The 13,223-nt window shown below is 41.7% G+C and overlaps 2 protein-coding genes across 3 annotated transcripts in view; both read left to right on the forward strand.

The window, feature by feature from the left end:
• The first annotated feature begins 3,342 nt into the window (after nucleotides 1-3,342).
• The window catches only part of POC1B (POC1 centriolar protein B), a 43,698-nt gene continuing 33,817 nt past the window's right edge, over nucleotides 3,343-13,223 (forward strand). The window contains exons 1-3 of one of the 2 annotated variants that reach the window (XM_064655491.1): nucleotides 3,343-3,493; nucleotides 3,715-3,799; nucleotides 12,355-12,526. In XM_064655491.1, the coding sequence (XP_064511561.1) occupies nucleotides 3,479-3,493; nucleotides 3,715-3,799; nucleotides 12,355-12,526 (272 nt within the window). In that variant the 5' untranslated portion in view covers nucleotides 3,343-3,478. The remainder of the gene's footprint in view (nucleotides 3,494-3,714; nucleotides 3,800-12,354; nucleotides 12,527-13,223) is intronic. The other variant, XM_064655488.1, reaches the window with a different exon arrangement.
• On the forward strand, nucleotides 3,827-7,230 carry GALNT4 (polypeptide N-acetylgalactosaminyltransferase 4). Its single transcript, XM_064655487.1, has one exon. It carries the CDS (start codon nucleotides 4,303-4,305, stop codon nucleotides 6,052-6,054), a length of 1,752 nt encoding a protein of 583 aa, XP_064511557.1. The 5' UTR covers nucleotides 3,827-4,302; the 3' UTR covers nucleotides 6,055-7,230.

Genomic DNA, 13,223 nt, shown 5'->3' on the forward strand with positions numbered 1-13,223 from the left:
CTGATAATACTGGTATTCACACTGTGAATGGTAGTCACAGCTTGACTATCATGACTTTTCAAATATGGTGGAGGATGGTTTAGCAGCTATACCTGCCAATTCCCTCAGAACCCTGGGATGTTTCTTAGACAAAAAGTAACATCATATATATTCCAAATCATCCTTGCATGTCAAATCTTTATGCTTGATACTCATTTCTTTTCCATTTTCTTGCTGCTGTTGGTAAAGAGCCTTTAATGGGATTTTGATAAGAAAATTTAAAAAGAACAAAAAACCCAACACTACTCCACAAGTTATTTGTGGTTTAATATTTGTTTTATTTTCATAACCATTTTGATGGAGAAGGAAAAAAAATGTAGGATCAGAGGTTGGAAAGATCCAGAGGGCATATGGTATAATGGTTCTACAACAGTAAGACAGCCTGTAAATCTTTGTGCCCTGAGACTATATTCTTTTCCTGCCTGTAGGTGGACGAATAATCAACACAGTGCTGGCAAAGCATATCTCACACTCCCCTCTAGTGCCCATGGAGCACCACCACCTGCCAACAGCCCAAGGGCCAAAGGCCTCTTGGCGATCTGGACAGCTCTGTTGCTAACACAGCTGTTCCCAGTGTGATCCCACATAATTAAAGCTGAGGTTCTTAGTTTTATTGTAAAGTAGGATTAACATTAAGTTAAAAGCCCTCATTTTAGACAGGAGAGAATTTTTGAAGGACTAGTTTATTATTTTCCCCTTGTGCATATGCACTGTATTACATCACATATTTAATTATGAAATCATATGTGATCAGTGTTACTAATATGTGCATTGCAACATACATGCACCAAGGTTAACAAATTTGTCCATGTGTCCTTGAATTCTAAACATCCTTTTACTAGGTCCTTTCCTACAGTGGCCATGCAGCCTGCGTGAACTTGGAATTACAATCTTAAAGTGTTCTTCTGTAGACATAATTTCTGTCTGGACATGTACTACCTTAACACAGAGCCTGAGAGAAAAAACTCCATAGCTGCTGAAACAGCAGCCTAGTGAGACACAACACTTGAAACGTATTTTCTGAGGCACCATTTATCATTGTCATCACAGTGCCCAAAAACTTATTACAATAAACTGCACTTGCATATCACAGAAGAGTTATTCTCAACCTTAAAATAACAATACCAACTCATAATTGTATTAAGAGTCGCAATAATCTTAAAATAATTCTAAAAATAAAACCTATACATGCTAATGAGGAAACATAACCAGCATAAAAACTATTACCTGCCAGCTTTATAACTACAGTCATTATAGATAATTAAATGGCTGCAGCAAGGGAATACTTTGCTTTCTACAAGCATTTGGGAGTCTTCAAAGCACTCTCGGGTGAAGAGAAACAGCAAGGAAGAGACTAACTTTGTAAGTCCTACAATCTGAGAAACACTCTTCCATCAATTTGTAGAAAGAGGGATGCCGCACTCTCTCTTTCTGTAATTGCAGCCCTTCCTTTGCTTTATGTCTATCACCTGATATTTTATAACTCAGGACTTTCATGGGCAGGTAGAAACTCCAGTTTATTACTAGTACATCAAAATTAGTAAAATATACTGAGCTGCTGCAAGCATAGCAAATGTGAAGAAGGCAAAAGGAAAAGTATTCAGTGTGGCTGTGAATTGTCATTTAGTTCAATGTCTAAATAAAATAACATGTCGACTGGGTTTTAAGCAGCTTCCAGAACAGATCTGAACCTGAAAACATAAGGTACCAGAAATACTGAAATACCACAACACACAACTAAAGCAGCACAGAATGTAGTTTCTCTCATTCAGGAGACGACAAAGAGACAAGAAGACACAGAATAACTTAAGAGCACATGAAGTTTGGTATTAAACCTGTTTCCCTGGGTGACAAGATGTAAATGTAGCTTGGCTGTCTCCCTGACAAGATACATCATTCACAGCTGATAAAACCTGGGAGAAAGAGGATAGTTGGAAAAATGTTGAGAAAGGCTGGAAGACTTCAACAGTGGTGAAGAGGTCAAGTGAATCTATCTAGTTAACTTACTGTTCCTGCAATGGGGTAGACAGTGAAACATTTTAAGTCTTATCATTACCAACGTTTAAAATGCTATATCTTACTTTGTGATAACTAAAACAAAAGGATGGGAGGATGAGCTGTGTAGGAAAAAAAAAAAACCAAACCAACCAAACCTCTACCAACAAGCCAAACCAAGAACAAGTAATGGCATAAAACTGTAGCTTTTGCTTGTTCCAAGTTAAAGTCAATGTGTCCTGTCCCACACTTATGTTTTTAAAAAAACTTTCATGTTGAGAAGCTATAATGGCAAATTATCAGCCTGTATAATGTCAGTGTAAGGAGCGGCTAGTAGATTTTCACGGAAACCTCCTTATATACTGGTAGTGATAACCCTGCTCTTTTCACCACTTTTAAAATTATTATTTTAAATGTCCATTTCATGGTTAAACAAAATTGATTTGGAACTGTCCTATAAGTGACAATTCTTATACGTTGGCCTAATTACTGACCTGATTCTGTAGATGTAAGAGTTTAATGTCAGAAGAAACTATGAAATGCAGACTGGATTTAGAAAAGAAAACAGGGTAATTGCAGTATGAGTTACTTCTTCAGGAACACTTGTGTATCCAATGACAGCTTTGCTATCACAGTCCTCCGTTTTGCTAATTTACGTCATCCCTCTTTTTACTAGCATAGCTATTGGAGCAGTACTTTTCCAGTGAGGTTAGTTCCCTTATCTAGCTTACCATGAGGCTGCATAAAAAATCACAGCACTACTAACACCAACCAGACCTTTCGCTACTCTTGAAGATTTTGCTTCTTCAGGTTTGCTGGCAGCTGCCCCGACAGTCCCAGGGAGCGGCAGGTGGGAGCGGTTCCGCCCGGCACCCGGCCGGGACAGCGCCCCGCGCCCCGGGCTCAACACCGACGGCCACCACCTGGCTGGGGAACCACCAGCACTGGGGGTTCCCTCACAGGCTGGGAGGAAAAACCGTGGTTTAGGCAGACTTTTTTTGTTGTTGGTTGGTTGGTTGGTTGGTTTGGTTTTGGTTTGGTTGGGTAGCGCCCCAGGTAGAGTGCCCCACCCTATGGCTGCCGGCTCCAACAACCCGCCGAACCGCGCCCTTGGGCGAAAGCTCAGCCTCCCGCAACCACAAGCCGCTCTGTCCAGACCACCGGACAAACTTGGACTCTCTAATTCGCCCGGCCTGACCAGCGGAGCCGCTCCGCTCGTCGCCCGGGCCCCGCGGCCCGGCCGGGCGCGCGGGGGCGCTGCGGCTTTACGAGGGACCCGCGCACCGGCACCGCGCTGCGGCCCCGCCCCGCCCGCGCAGCGCAGCGCGGGGCGGCCGCGCAGGGGCGGGTCGGGAGCCGCGCTGGTGGCGCGGCGGATGAACCGGGGGCCCGGCCGCGCCCGGAGCGCGGGCGCTCTGACGGGCCGCAGGGCGCCGCTCCGCCCATGGCCTCCCTGCTGGTAAGGGCTCGGCCCCGGGCTCCGATCGCCGGCGAGGGCAGCCGAGCCGCGGCCGGCGGGTGTCGCCCGGCGCCGAGGGCTGCACGGCCGCGACCGCCGCCCCCGCCGGTGGGAGCGCTCAAGGCGCCGGGACCGCCGGGATCCCGCCGCGCGCGGGGCGTTAGCGGCCCCTTGGGGGACCGCCCCCGCCCGCAGCCTGACGGTGCGCACCCTCTCCCCAGGAGGACCCCGTCCTGATCCGGCCTTTCCGAGGCCACACGGCGGCGGTGACAGGCGTCGCCTTCAACGCGGACGGAGCAGGGCTGGGTGAGTGCGGGGCCGGGCGCCGTTTGCTTTCCGGGCGGGGCAGCCCGCTCCTTCCTCCCTCCCTCCCTCCCTCCCCGGCAGCTGGCGGAGCCGCCCGGCTGTTCCGGGCGCAGGTCCGGCCGCGGAGGCGGGGCGGGCTCCCGCGCCGGCCAGGCGGGCCGAAGAGTCTCTGCCCCTTCCTTAAGCGACAACTTTTTGAGCAAACCACAGGGCGGGAGGAGGGGTTTGTCCCGCGGAGAGAGAGGAGGAGGAGGAGGAGGAAGTAAGGGGAGCGCCGAGGCCGGAGGGGCAGGGGGCTGCTCCGTGCCTCCGCTGCTGCCCCGCTCCCCCCGCGGTCCCTGTGGAATCTGCTGGGCCCGCCGCGGCCGGACTGCTGCAAACTGCCGGCGGCCCGAGCCCACAGCTGGGAGTGCCTGCGGTCCCCTCCGCCCCGGGGGCGCGGAGGGAGCCGACAGGACTTCACGGAGCCCCTCTCTGTTACTAGCTGCTTTTAACCACCTACGATGAGGATCCGTCTGGCGAGAAGATGGACGTGGGTCCGTAAAAGCTGCATGTTCCTCGGCTTCTTGACGATCGCTTACTTTGTGGTCGAGCTGTCGGTTTCTTCCTTCGGTGCCTCCCTCGCCGGAGAGAGCATCACTAAAGGGAAATGGGAGAGGCGCTTTTCTGACAGAGCAGAAGAAGCTGTAGATTTGGCTCGTCCAGTTTATGACAAACCCCCGCCTGATCCTCATGCCCCAGGAGAATGGGGTAAACCCTCTCGCCCGCAGCTGAGTCCTGAGGAAAAGAAACAGGAAGAAGAGCTGATCGAGAAGTATGCAATTAATATTTATTTGAGTGATAAAATCTCTCTCCACCGGCACATTGAAGATAATCGACTGAGTGGTTGTAAGACTAAATCTTATGACTACAGAAGACTGCCCACTACATCTGTTGTAATTGCTTTTTACAATGAAGCCTGGTCAACATTGCTGCGGACGATACATAGTGTTCTTGAAACATCACCTTCAGTGCTTCTGAAAGAAATTATACTGGTGGATGACCTGAGCGATAAAACGTATTTGAAGGCTGAACTTGAAAAATACATAAGCGGTCTGAAAAGAGTTCGCTTGATAAGAACCAACAAACGAGAAGGATTAGTTCGTGCACGTTTAATTGGCGCTACCTTTGCTACTGGTGATGTCCTCACATTCCTAGATTGTCACTGTGAATGTGTCTCTGGCTGGCTGGAACCATTGCTCGAGAGGATTGCTGAGAATGAGACTGTTATTGTTTGTCCTGTCATTGACACCATTGACTGGAAAACATTTGAATACTACATGCAAACAGCAGAGCCCATGATTGGGGGCTTTGACTGGCGTCTGACATTCCAGTGGCACTCGGTGCCTAAACATGAACGTCTCAGGCGCAAATATGAAACCGACCCAATCAGATCCCCAACTATGGCTGGTGGCTTGTTTGCTGTCAGCAAGAAATATTTTGAATACCTGGGTACCTATGATACAGGAATGGATGTTTGGGGAGGGGAGAACTTAGAATTATCATTTAGGGTTTGGCAGTGTGGAGGCATGTTGGAAATTCATCCATGCTCCCATGTGGGTCATGTGTTTCCAAAGCGTGCACCCTATGCTAGACCAAATTTCCTTCAGAACACGGCACGTGCTGCTGAGGTGTGGATGGATGAGTTCAAAGATCACTTTTACAACAGAAATCCATCAGCAAGAAAAGAAAACTATGGAGATATTTCTGAGAGAAAGATACTTAGAGAACGTTTGAAATGCAAGAGTTTTAACTGGTATTTAAAAAATGTATTTGCTGAGTTGCATGTACCAGAAGATCGTCCTGGCTGGCATGGTGCTATCCGCAGCACAGGAATATCTTCAGAGTGCCTTGACTATGTCTTACAAGAACATAATCCTACTGGGTCTCACCTTTCTCTCTTTGGCTGTCATGGTCAGGGAGGCAACCAGTTTTTTGAATATACATCAAATCAGGAGATTAGATTTAACTCTGTAACTGAGCTGTGTGCTGAAGTTCCTGAACATGAAGACTTCATTGGTATGAGGAGCTGCCCAAAAGATGGTTCTCCTGTGCCAGAAATTATTATCTGGCATTTCAAAGAAGATGGGACTATTTATCATCCTCATTCAGGGAAGTGCCTTACTGCTTATCGTACAACTGGGGGGCGTGCAGATGTGCAGATGAGAACTTGTAATGCTGCAGATAAAAACCAGATGTGGAAATTTGAGAAATAATCACTGCTGGTAGTATGAATTGAATGGACTCTCCAGGGTTTTTGGAGTAATCTCCAAAGTTTTTACGTTCATGAACAGATAGCAACATTTGATTGAATACTTTGGAATGTTTTCAGATGTGTCTGTAGTGGTGTAGAAACTATCTCTTGTGATCAATTGTATAGAAAGCAAAAGTAAATCCTGGAGTTTGGTTTCTAAAACATGGAATACAGATCTAACTCCTTTTATTTTTGTAAAATTTTGATTCATTATTTTCTTACTTTGGCCTGTCTTGCCTATGGTAAAACAAAGCTTTTGAGTGGACTAAGACGGGGTTTTTTGGCTTAATAAAAAAGCCAATTATGCAATAATCCTGCAAGATCACGTTACATGAAAGTAACGAATCTTTACTTACAGAAGCAAAAGTTAGGGTTCTTGCAGTGGTATTAGCTGACCTGTGTTGCAGATATGTTGCAGACACATATGTGTCTAACACCATAAGTAAGGCATGTGATTGAATGGACATTGATGTGGAAAACTGAATCTAAGCCTTGTAATATTCTGCATTTTTCTAGGAATGTACATGCTGTTAAGGATAACAACTAGCTTATTACACAGAAGAACAGGAAGTTTATTTAGTAGATGGGCTTTGGCACTGCTTTGCGATGTCGTACCTGTTGTAAAAATCTTACCTCATGGGTGTTAGTCAGGAGCCCTCATGCATTTAGAGAAGAGCGTGGTGGCAGAGGAACCAAGAACATGCTAATGGTACCACAAATGGGAAAAAATAGGGATGGCAACAACTAAGAATTCTGTTTAAAGGTAGTGGAGAAGGAAAGAAAGCACAGAATTGCATTAGGTACTATGTTTTCTTAGCTGTACATTTAATATTTACATTGCCTCTGTGTAAGCTTTTCCATGTTCAGCCTCACATCCTAGGAACACAAAACTTGTGTTCTAGACCGTGTATCCCTTTTTTTTTTTTAATTTGATCTGTCAGTGGAGGAGAGGAAGGTAACAGAGGAAAACTCGGACTGTTTTGTGTTATTGCAACAGCTGGAATGGATCAGTCCTAGACAGAGTTTTGAAATAATGCAGCATAAGCTGCCTCTTTCTAGTTACAACAGTAGCACAGGAGACCTTGGATGAGGTTAAGAAGCTGGCATTGCTGACATGAGGGGAGTTGAAAAGGCAAAAGACAGCTTGGAGGAAAACAAGATTTGTGGGGAAGCTGTTTAAGCCACAGAATGGCTTATTCAGAATGTTTTGTCTATCCTGTTATGCTGAGTTCTGAAGAATACTGATTCTTGAATCGTGTCATTAATCTGTTTTGAACGTGATTATAGATGGTAGATGTGATAGACATATTGTGTGTTTGAAGAAAAATCTTGTGTTAGTATGTGTTTTTTAGATTTATGTGATTTATAGATTTAAGTTGAACACTTTTCTTAATATTTTGGGCATTCCAACTTTTTTGATTGCTTTCACTGAAGTGATAAATATTCTTCAGTAGCCACAGTGTAGTAATTCTTGACATGGGGCTGGTAGGTAGGAACTCAAGCTAGTGAGAAAGTAGGTGTGCATTTGCTGCAGGTGTTAGTAGGTAGAAAGGTTAAAAAGGGGTGAGACCTGATGTAGTTGAAGTTTTGCCAAGAATAAAGCAAGAGTAAATTAAGACGTATTTTTAAATCTTAGTGGTTTGAAAGCATTGAGAGGTTTGGGTGGAAGCAGGCGGAACGGAAGAAGAAAATGTGGAGCTTGGGATGTAGAATTGAATCATGCTAAAAATGCTTGCCACTGTGTGGCAGGGGTTCTTTTAAGTCCTTAACTTATTTTTAGGCAGTTACTTGCAGTTTAATATTTTTTTCTTTTTTTTCACTAAACTTTTTTTCTGTTTTTGTTTTTTTTTTTTTTTTTAAAGGAACTTTTTGCTACATAAGGGAAACATTCCTGAAAAATTCCATTCCACTCTGCAGTAAGGAATTCTTTTGTGAACCTGCAAGTTATGAATCATTTATCAAATTTTAAAAGGCAGCCAGTCATTATGTACTGGAGCAGTTAATTAAATAAAGTATGTGCTTTTCTGAAAAGCTTGCTGTAGATTGTTATAGTCAATAGAAATGACAGGAAAAAGGCCTAGGTTCTCCTGTATGGCAGGTCATGAGTTGTATATGCAATGCATGTTTCCTCAGATGAAAGCAATTAAATGGTGTGAATGTAGACTATGCAACTTTTATACAGTTAACTTTTTTAGCACTTGGCAAAAACTGCATTTCCTATGAACAACTACCTTCATGTTAAAACTGACATTCAAAGTGTTCCTTATCTATTTAAGCAATAATTTTAAGTGAATCTGCCTCTTAGTTTGAAAGTTATTCTCTCTGTATATATCTAACCCCTCCTTCCTCCCCATGACCTCCCATTCTATTTTTGGAGTTATTTATAAACTAATTGGAAAAAAAAAAGTGGAAGCCCTGAGAAAAAAAAAATCTTCCTGATGGGAGTAAAAAATATGGGAATAAAAGGAGGAGGGACTAGAGAAGGAGAGAAAAAAAAAGAAGAGAAAGAAAACCTACCTTGCCATTTCAAGTTCAACTAGTTTTGAATTGAGTTGCGGCAACTCTACAGAAATACTCCAGTTATATTTCAATATGTATAGATTTCTGGAAAATCTGAAACTCTGAATGGTTTTCTATTCTTTTAGACTTTGAAAATTTGGGAAACGCTTGTACATATTTTAAACTACTGATTCTAAGTGACTTAAATTGAATGTAAACTTAACACTGAATAAATGTGGAGGGCTTTGGGTTTCTATTAAAAAATAAAATCCAGAATGACAATTAAATGTTTACTAGTGTGCTGACTCTTCAGTTCTCTTTCTCTTGTGTAATGTATACAGTGTGTGATAAAAACTGTCATGAACTTGAACTTATGTGAGTTATTAGAAGTTCCTTGTGTTTTATCCACTGTGCTTAGAATTCCAGATTGGCTTTCTTGACTGAAGTTCAATTAATAATTGTTTTTTGCCAAGTAGGAAATCTTGCAATTCACAAACATGTTTGTATTGTGATGTTACACCTTATGACATTGAGAGTTGCAAAGTTTCTGTAAAGTGTGGGGGTTTGTTGGTAGTGGTGATATTTGAATGTTTGCACACCCATCATGTGCACAGCCCTGTATTCCATCTGCCCTGTAACTCTTGCATTGAGCAATTAATTATATTAGAGATGCTTACTTTGAGAGAGGTACATCTAGGTGTTAAAACCTGCTGAATTTGTCTCTTCTGATCTTTGCACAATTTTCTTTGTCACCACTGTGGTACTGTGTGAGTGAAATGGTAATTCTGTATTACAGTAACTTGTGTCTTCATATATATGTGGGTATATATGAAAATGTATACCATAGTATACAGTCACAATTTATAAATTGAACTTTGTTTCATTGCAAATACCACACAGTTTTTTTCGTGGCATACCTGAAGCTCAGATATCTGTTTAGAGATCTGCACCAAAGTGGTGTGTAAACTTGGCCTTTGCCTAAGGCCAAGTCATTTGTTCTTAGGTGTTCAATTCTGTTATGACTCATCAGCAGAAAATCAAATTACCCAGTGATTTATCAGCTATACTTGCATATGTACAGAAGCACTGATGTTTAAAAAAAAAAGGCACTCGGGCTAGAAACTGGACTAAGTTGCATATTGGATTCAGCTCAGTGTGAATGTTCAGCTTTCTACTTTTTAGTTGTATTTTGCAACTGATCAAATATTTTCATAGCAAGGACATGTCTCTAAACATGGTTCTGGTTGTGTCATGTGTTCTCTGAGGAGCAATAGACCTGTTTGTGCTATGGCACATCCTAAAAAATTCTTATGGACCTTCTGTATTTCTTTTGTTTCAGATCCAGTTCTTTAAATTAGCCTTTGAGATCTGTTCTGGACTATTTAGTGGTGATTTGGTGACTGAAAGTCACCAAAATAAAGGGTGCTGATATACTCAGTAAATGCTGTCAGAACGCATCATCTGTGCAGCCTTTAAGTACTGTGCTTGAGTAAATTGGAGAAGCAGCATTTTTATAAAGCAGGCGAAAGCCCTTAGAATGGAATAAAGAGAAATAGTGACGTTTACTTGATCAAAGTACATTTTCTTGGATAAAACTGGTTTTAAAATTAGTATTGCTGGCAGCATACTATGTACTCTTGTATTTTCTGCTTGTGGTTAGTTAAGGTAAAATGTTTACCATTACAGTGAAATGTTTCGGTGTTAGCCATATGCACCAAAATCTTTTTCAGCCCGCTTGAACAGGGAATAGTTTGGCTTGGCTGAGCCTCATTAATGTTAAAGGGACTGATTTCTGTGTCAGGATAGGGGCCAAAGTTCAATATAGGTGCAGAGTTTTGGTTTACAGTTTCTTTGTCTCTCCCATGGTGTTCAAATATAGAGTGACATCAACCCGTGTGCCTTAGGAAAATATTTCTGTAACGGGTCTGTCAGTTACTCACCCTTTTCTGTGCAAATCCTGAACCTTCTTCCCTCCATCACCTCTGGGGTGGTGTTGGCTGGGCTGGAACTGCTTATTAGAGATAGTAATAGTCTTTGTGTGTCATGGTAATGGGCAGGTGGTTTCAAGAGAGACATATACGTAAGGATGGAGAGAGGATGCTGTGCAAGCATAGGCAGCATAGTCCAGAGGGAAAACAAGGAAGATGATGGTGGATGTACCACGGAAAGAACTTCGGGTCACTGCTTTTGTCTCATTAACCTTGGGATAACCCATCTGTGAGCGAGCAAGCTACAAGAAACCAGGCTTTGAATGCATTGTACTGTCATCTTTCAAAGAATATTTTCTTCAGTTTTTAGAACTGAAAGCAGAAACAGCTGGTATTGCACAGCCTTCGTGCAGTTCATAAGGTACCATACGTATTTGGTAGTTCCTTAATTATTTGTTTTAGAAACCATCAGTCTTGTCTGTTTCACATTTCCAACTTGATGCCTTTGAATTCTATTTTAGCTTACATTTCACTTTTCCCTTTCAGATTTATGCCACTCTAGATTCCATTTTTCTGAATCAAAGTGCAAAAGAAATTCTTTCAATTAGAAAGAGCCTGCTGTAAAATAGAGTTCTGAAAAATTGAAGCAGGGGGAAAATATCCTGTATTTATTTGTCAAATATAGGCCTATTGATATGGGCATAGAGATAGTCTGGTCTCATGTCTTTTAGCAGAGGCTAGTCTTTGGGGAATAAAAATAATATTTCTGTATCAAATTCATAAAGAGAATTTAATATCTAATATTTTATATTTTAGCATTTTGTTTGAGGATTGCCTTGACACTCATGATAAGAAACTCAATTCCTTTGTGCTGCGTTGGTGCTTGAAAGAGGCTAGGAAGAGAAGAGCCATTCTCTTCATGTCCTCTTCAACTACTAGAAGGTCTTTCTTCCTCTCCCTCCTTTTCTCTACTAGGGGTAGGAATTTATAGATGAGGGATGGGTGTGTGAATACCTTGTTTATTTATGTCCTGCATACTAGCAGCAGAGATGAAGATAATAGGGACGTAAGAATATCACACATGCCAGTTTAATTCAGCTGCTTATTCCCTTTGCTGCATATAGTTTCCTGAAAATGATCAAACTCTGGTAGAAGTTATGCTTGCCTTTTCAAATGTAGATAGTATGATCCACCTGTAAAGTGACTGCAAAGAAAAAAAAGTTCTTTCTATTATCAGACTGACAACTTTACATTGTGTTTTGAACTAGGCAAATATTAGTATTATAAAATCAGTACTTAAATAGGATTATAGAATTATCATATATGGATATCTTTAGTGTAGATATCTGAAGTGTTAGAAATCATGTCTTGAGTTCAAGTTGGCTTGTTTTTTCAGAATTAAACACTTGATCCTTGAAACAAATTTCATCTCAGAGATCAAAATGACATTACTGAAGAGTTTGTCTATTCATCTTAGTATTTGGTAACACCAATCTGGATTCATACTTAATGATGTGCATGGTGTTTGGCTTTGGATTTTTTGTTCTGTATCTTCCAAGTACTTACTTGCAAGGTGGTTTGCTTAGTATGTGAGAGAGCTGCCTGTTAGGTATTATCCTTTACTCCTCCCAGTCTTGTGATAACCTTTGAAAAGTCTGATTTTGGCATTGTTTGCTGCCAGGCTTCTGCTCAGGTCAAGTATCCATTAAAACCCAACAACTCCTCCTTCCCCCTAAGACTCAGTAAATTCACTGTTGAATCCTAATCCATAGCCATTAGCTCTGATTTTTATAAGAACAGTGAAGAGACTCCTAATATCTTTTACTTCTTGCCAGCTACCTGCTCTTTGGATAGGTTTCTTATGGTGTGGAAGCTGAAGACACGATGCCGAGCTTACAGATTTGTAGGCCATGTGGAAGCAGTGACCAGTGTAGAGTTCTCACCAGATGGGCAGCTACTGGCTTCATCTTCTCAAGATCGTACTGTCAGACTATGGGTTCCTTGCATGTGAGTATAACCGGGCAATGTTGTGGTATGTGTTTCATTGAAGTGCAATGTGAATACTGGAGTCTGCTCAAGAGAAGTTTCTTTTTCCTTCCCACATGCCTGGGCTTTGACAGAAACAGAGATCAGGGAGCACAAATAGCACAGTTCTTTACTGTGTTACTTTGTTCTTTACTGAATATGCTGTAGTTTCAAAAGAAAAATGTAGCAATTCAAAGGTCACAATTTCATGTGTGTAGGACTATGCTTGGTAGTATTTGTCTGGATTAAAGATTATATTTTAGTAAGGATTGCATGGCTGCACTTCATTTTGGGGAGAGAAGTGATGAAGGAAGCAAAATGGCTTTTTGGAAAAAAACTGTTTTTAATCTACTTACCTTATTACACTGTTCTTAAATAGTAGTGATTATAAGCAATTCGAAATGATCTTAGAAAAACGGATGTTACTTTAACTTTTAAGCATTTTTTAGATTACTGTATAAAAAATTCTCTTTTAAATATTAATGCTAATGGTACTAAAGGTTAATGCTTCTAGTTATTTGCACAATTCTCTAAAATTGTGTCATATTAAATGCAATTTAAAGAATGTTATTCTAATAATTAATATTGGAATAAGTAAAAAAATAATGGTGATACTAAGATTTAGCCTCTATATGCTGCTTTTTCATTTGGGTGAGATTCTAAATATGTTAACATTGAG

Source organism: Pseudopipra pipra, chromosome 5 (genome assembly GCF_036250125.1).
Source record: "Pseudopipra pipra isolate bDixPip1 chromosome 5, bDixPip1.hap1, whole genome shotgun sequence".
Lineage (NCBI taxonomy): Eukaryota > Metazoa > Chordata > Aves > Passeriformes > Pipridae > Pseudopipra > Pseudopipra pipra.

Coding starts and splice junctions, on each gene's coding strand:
- GALNT4 (XM_064655487.1), top strand. CDS start 4,303: ATGAGGATCCGTCTGGCGAGAAGATGGACGTGGGTCCGTAAAAGCTGC.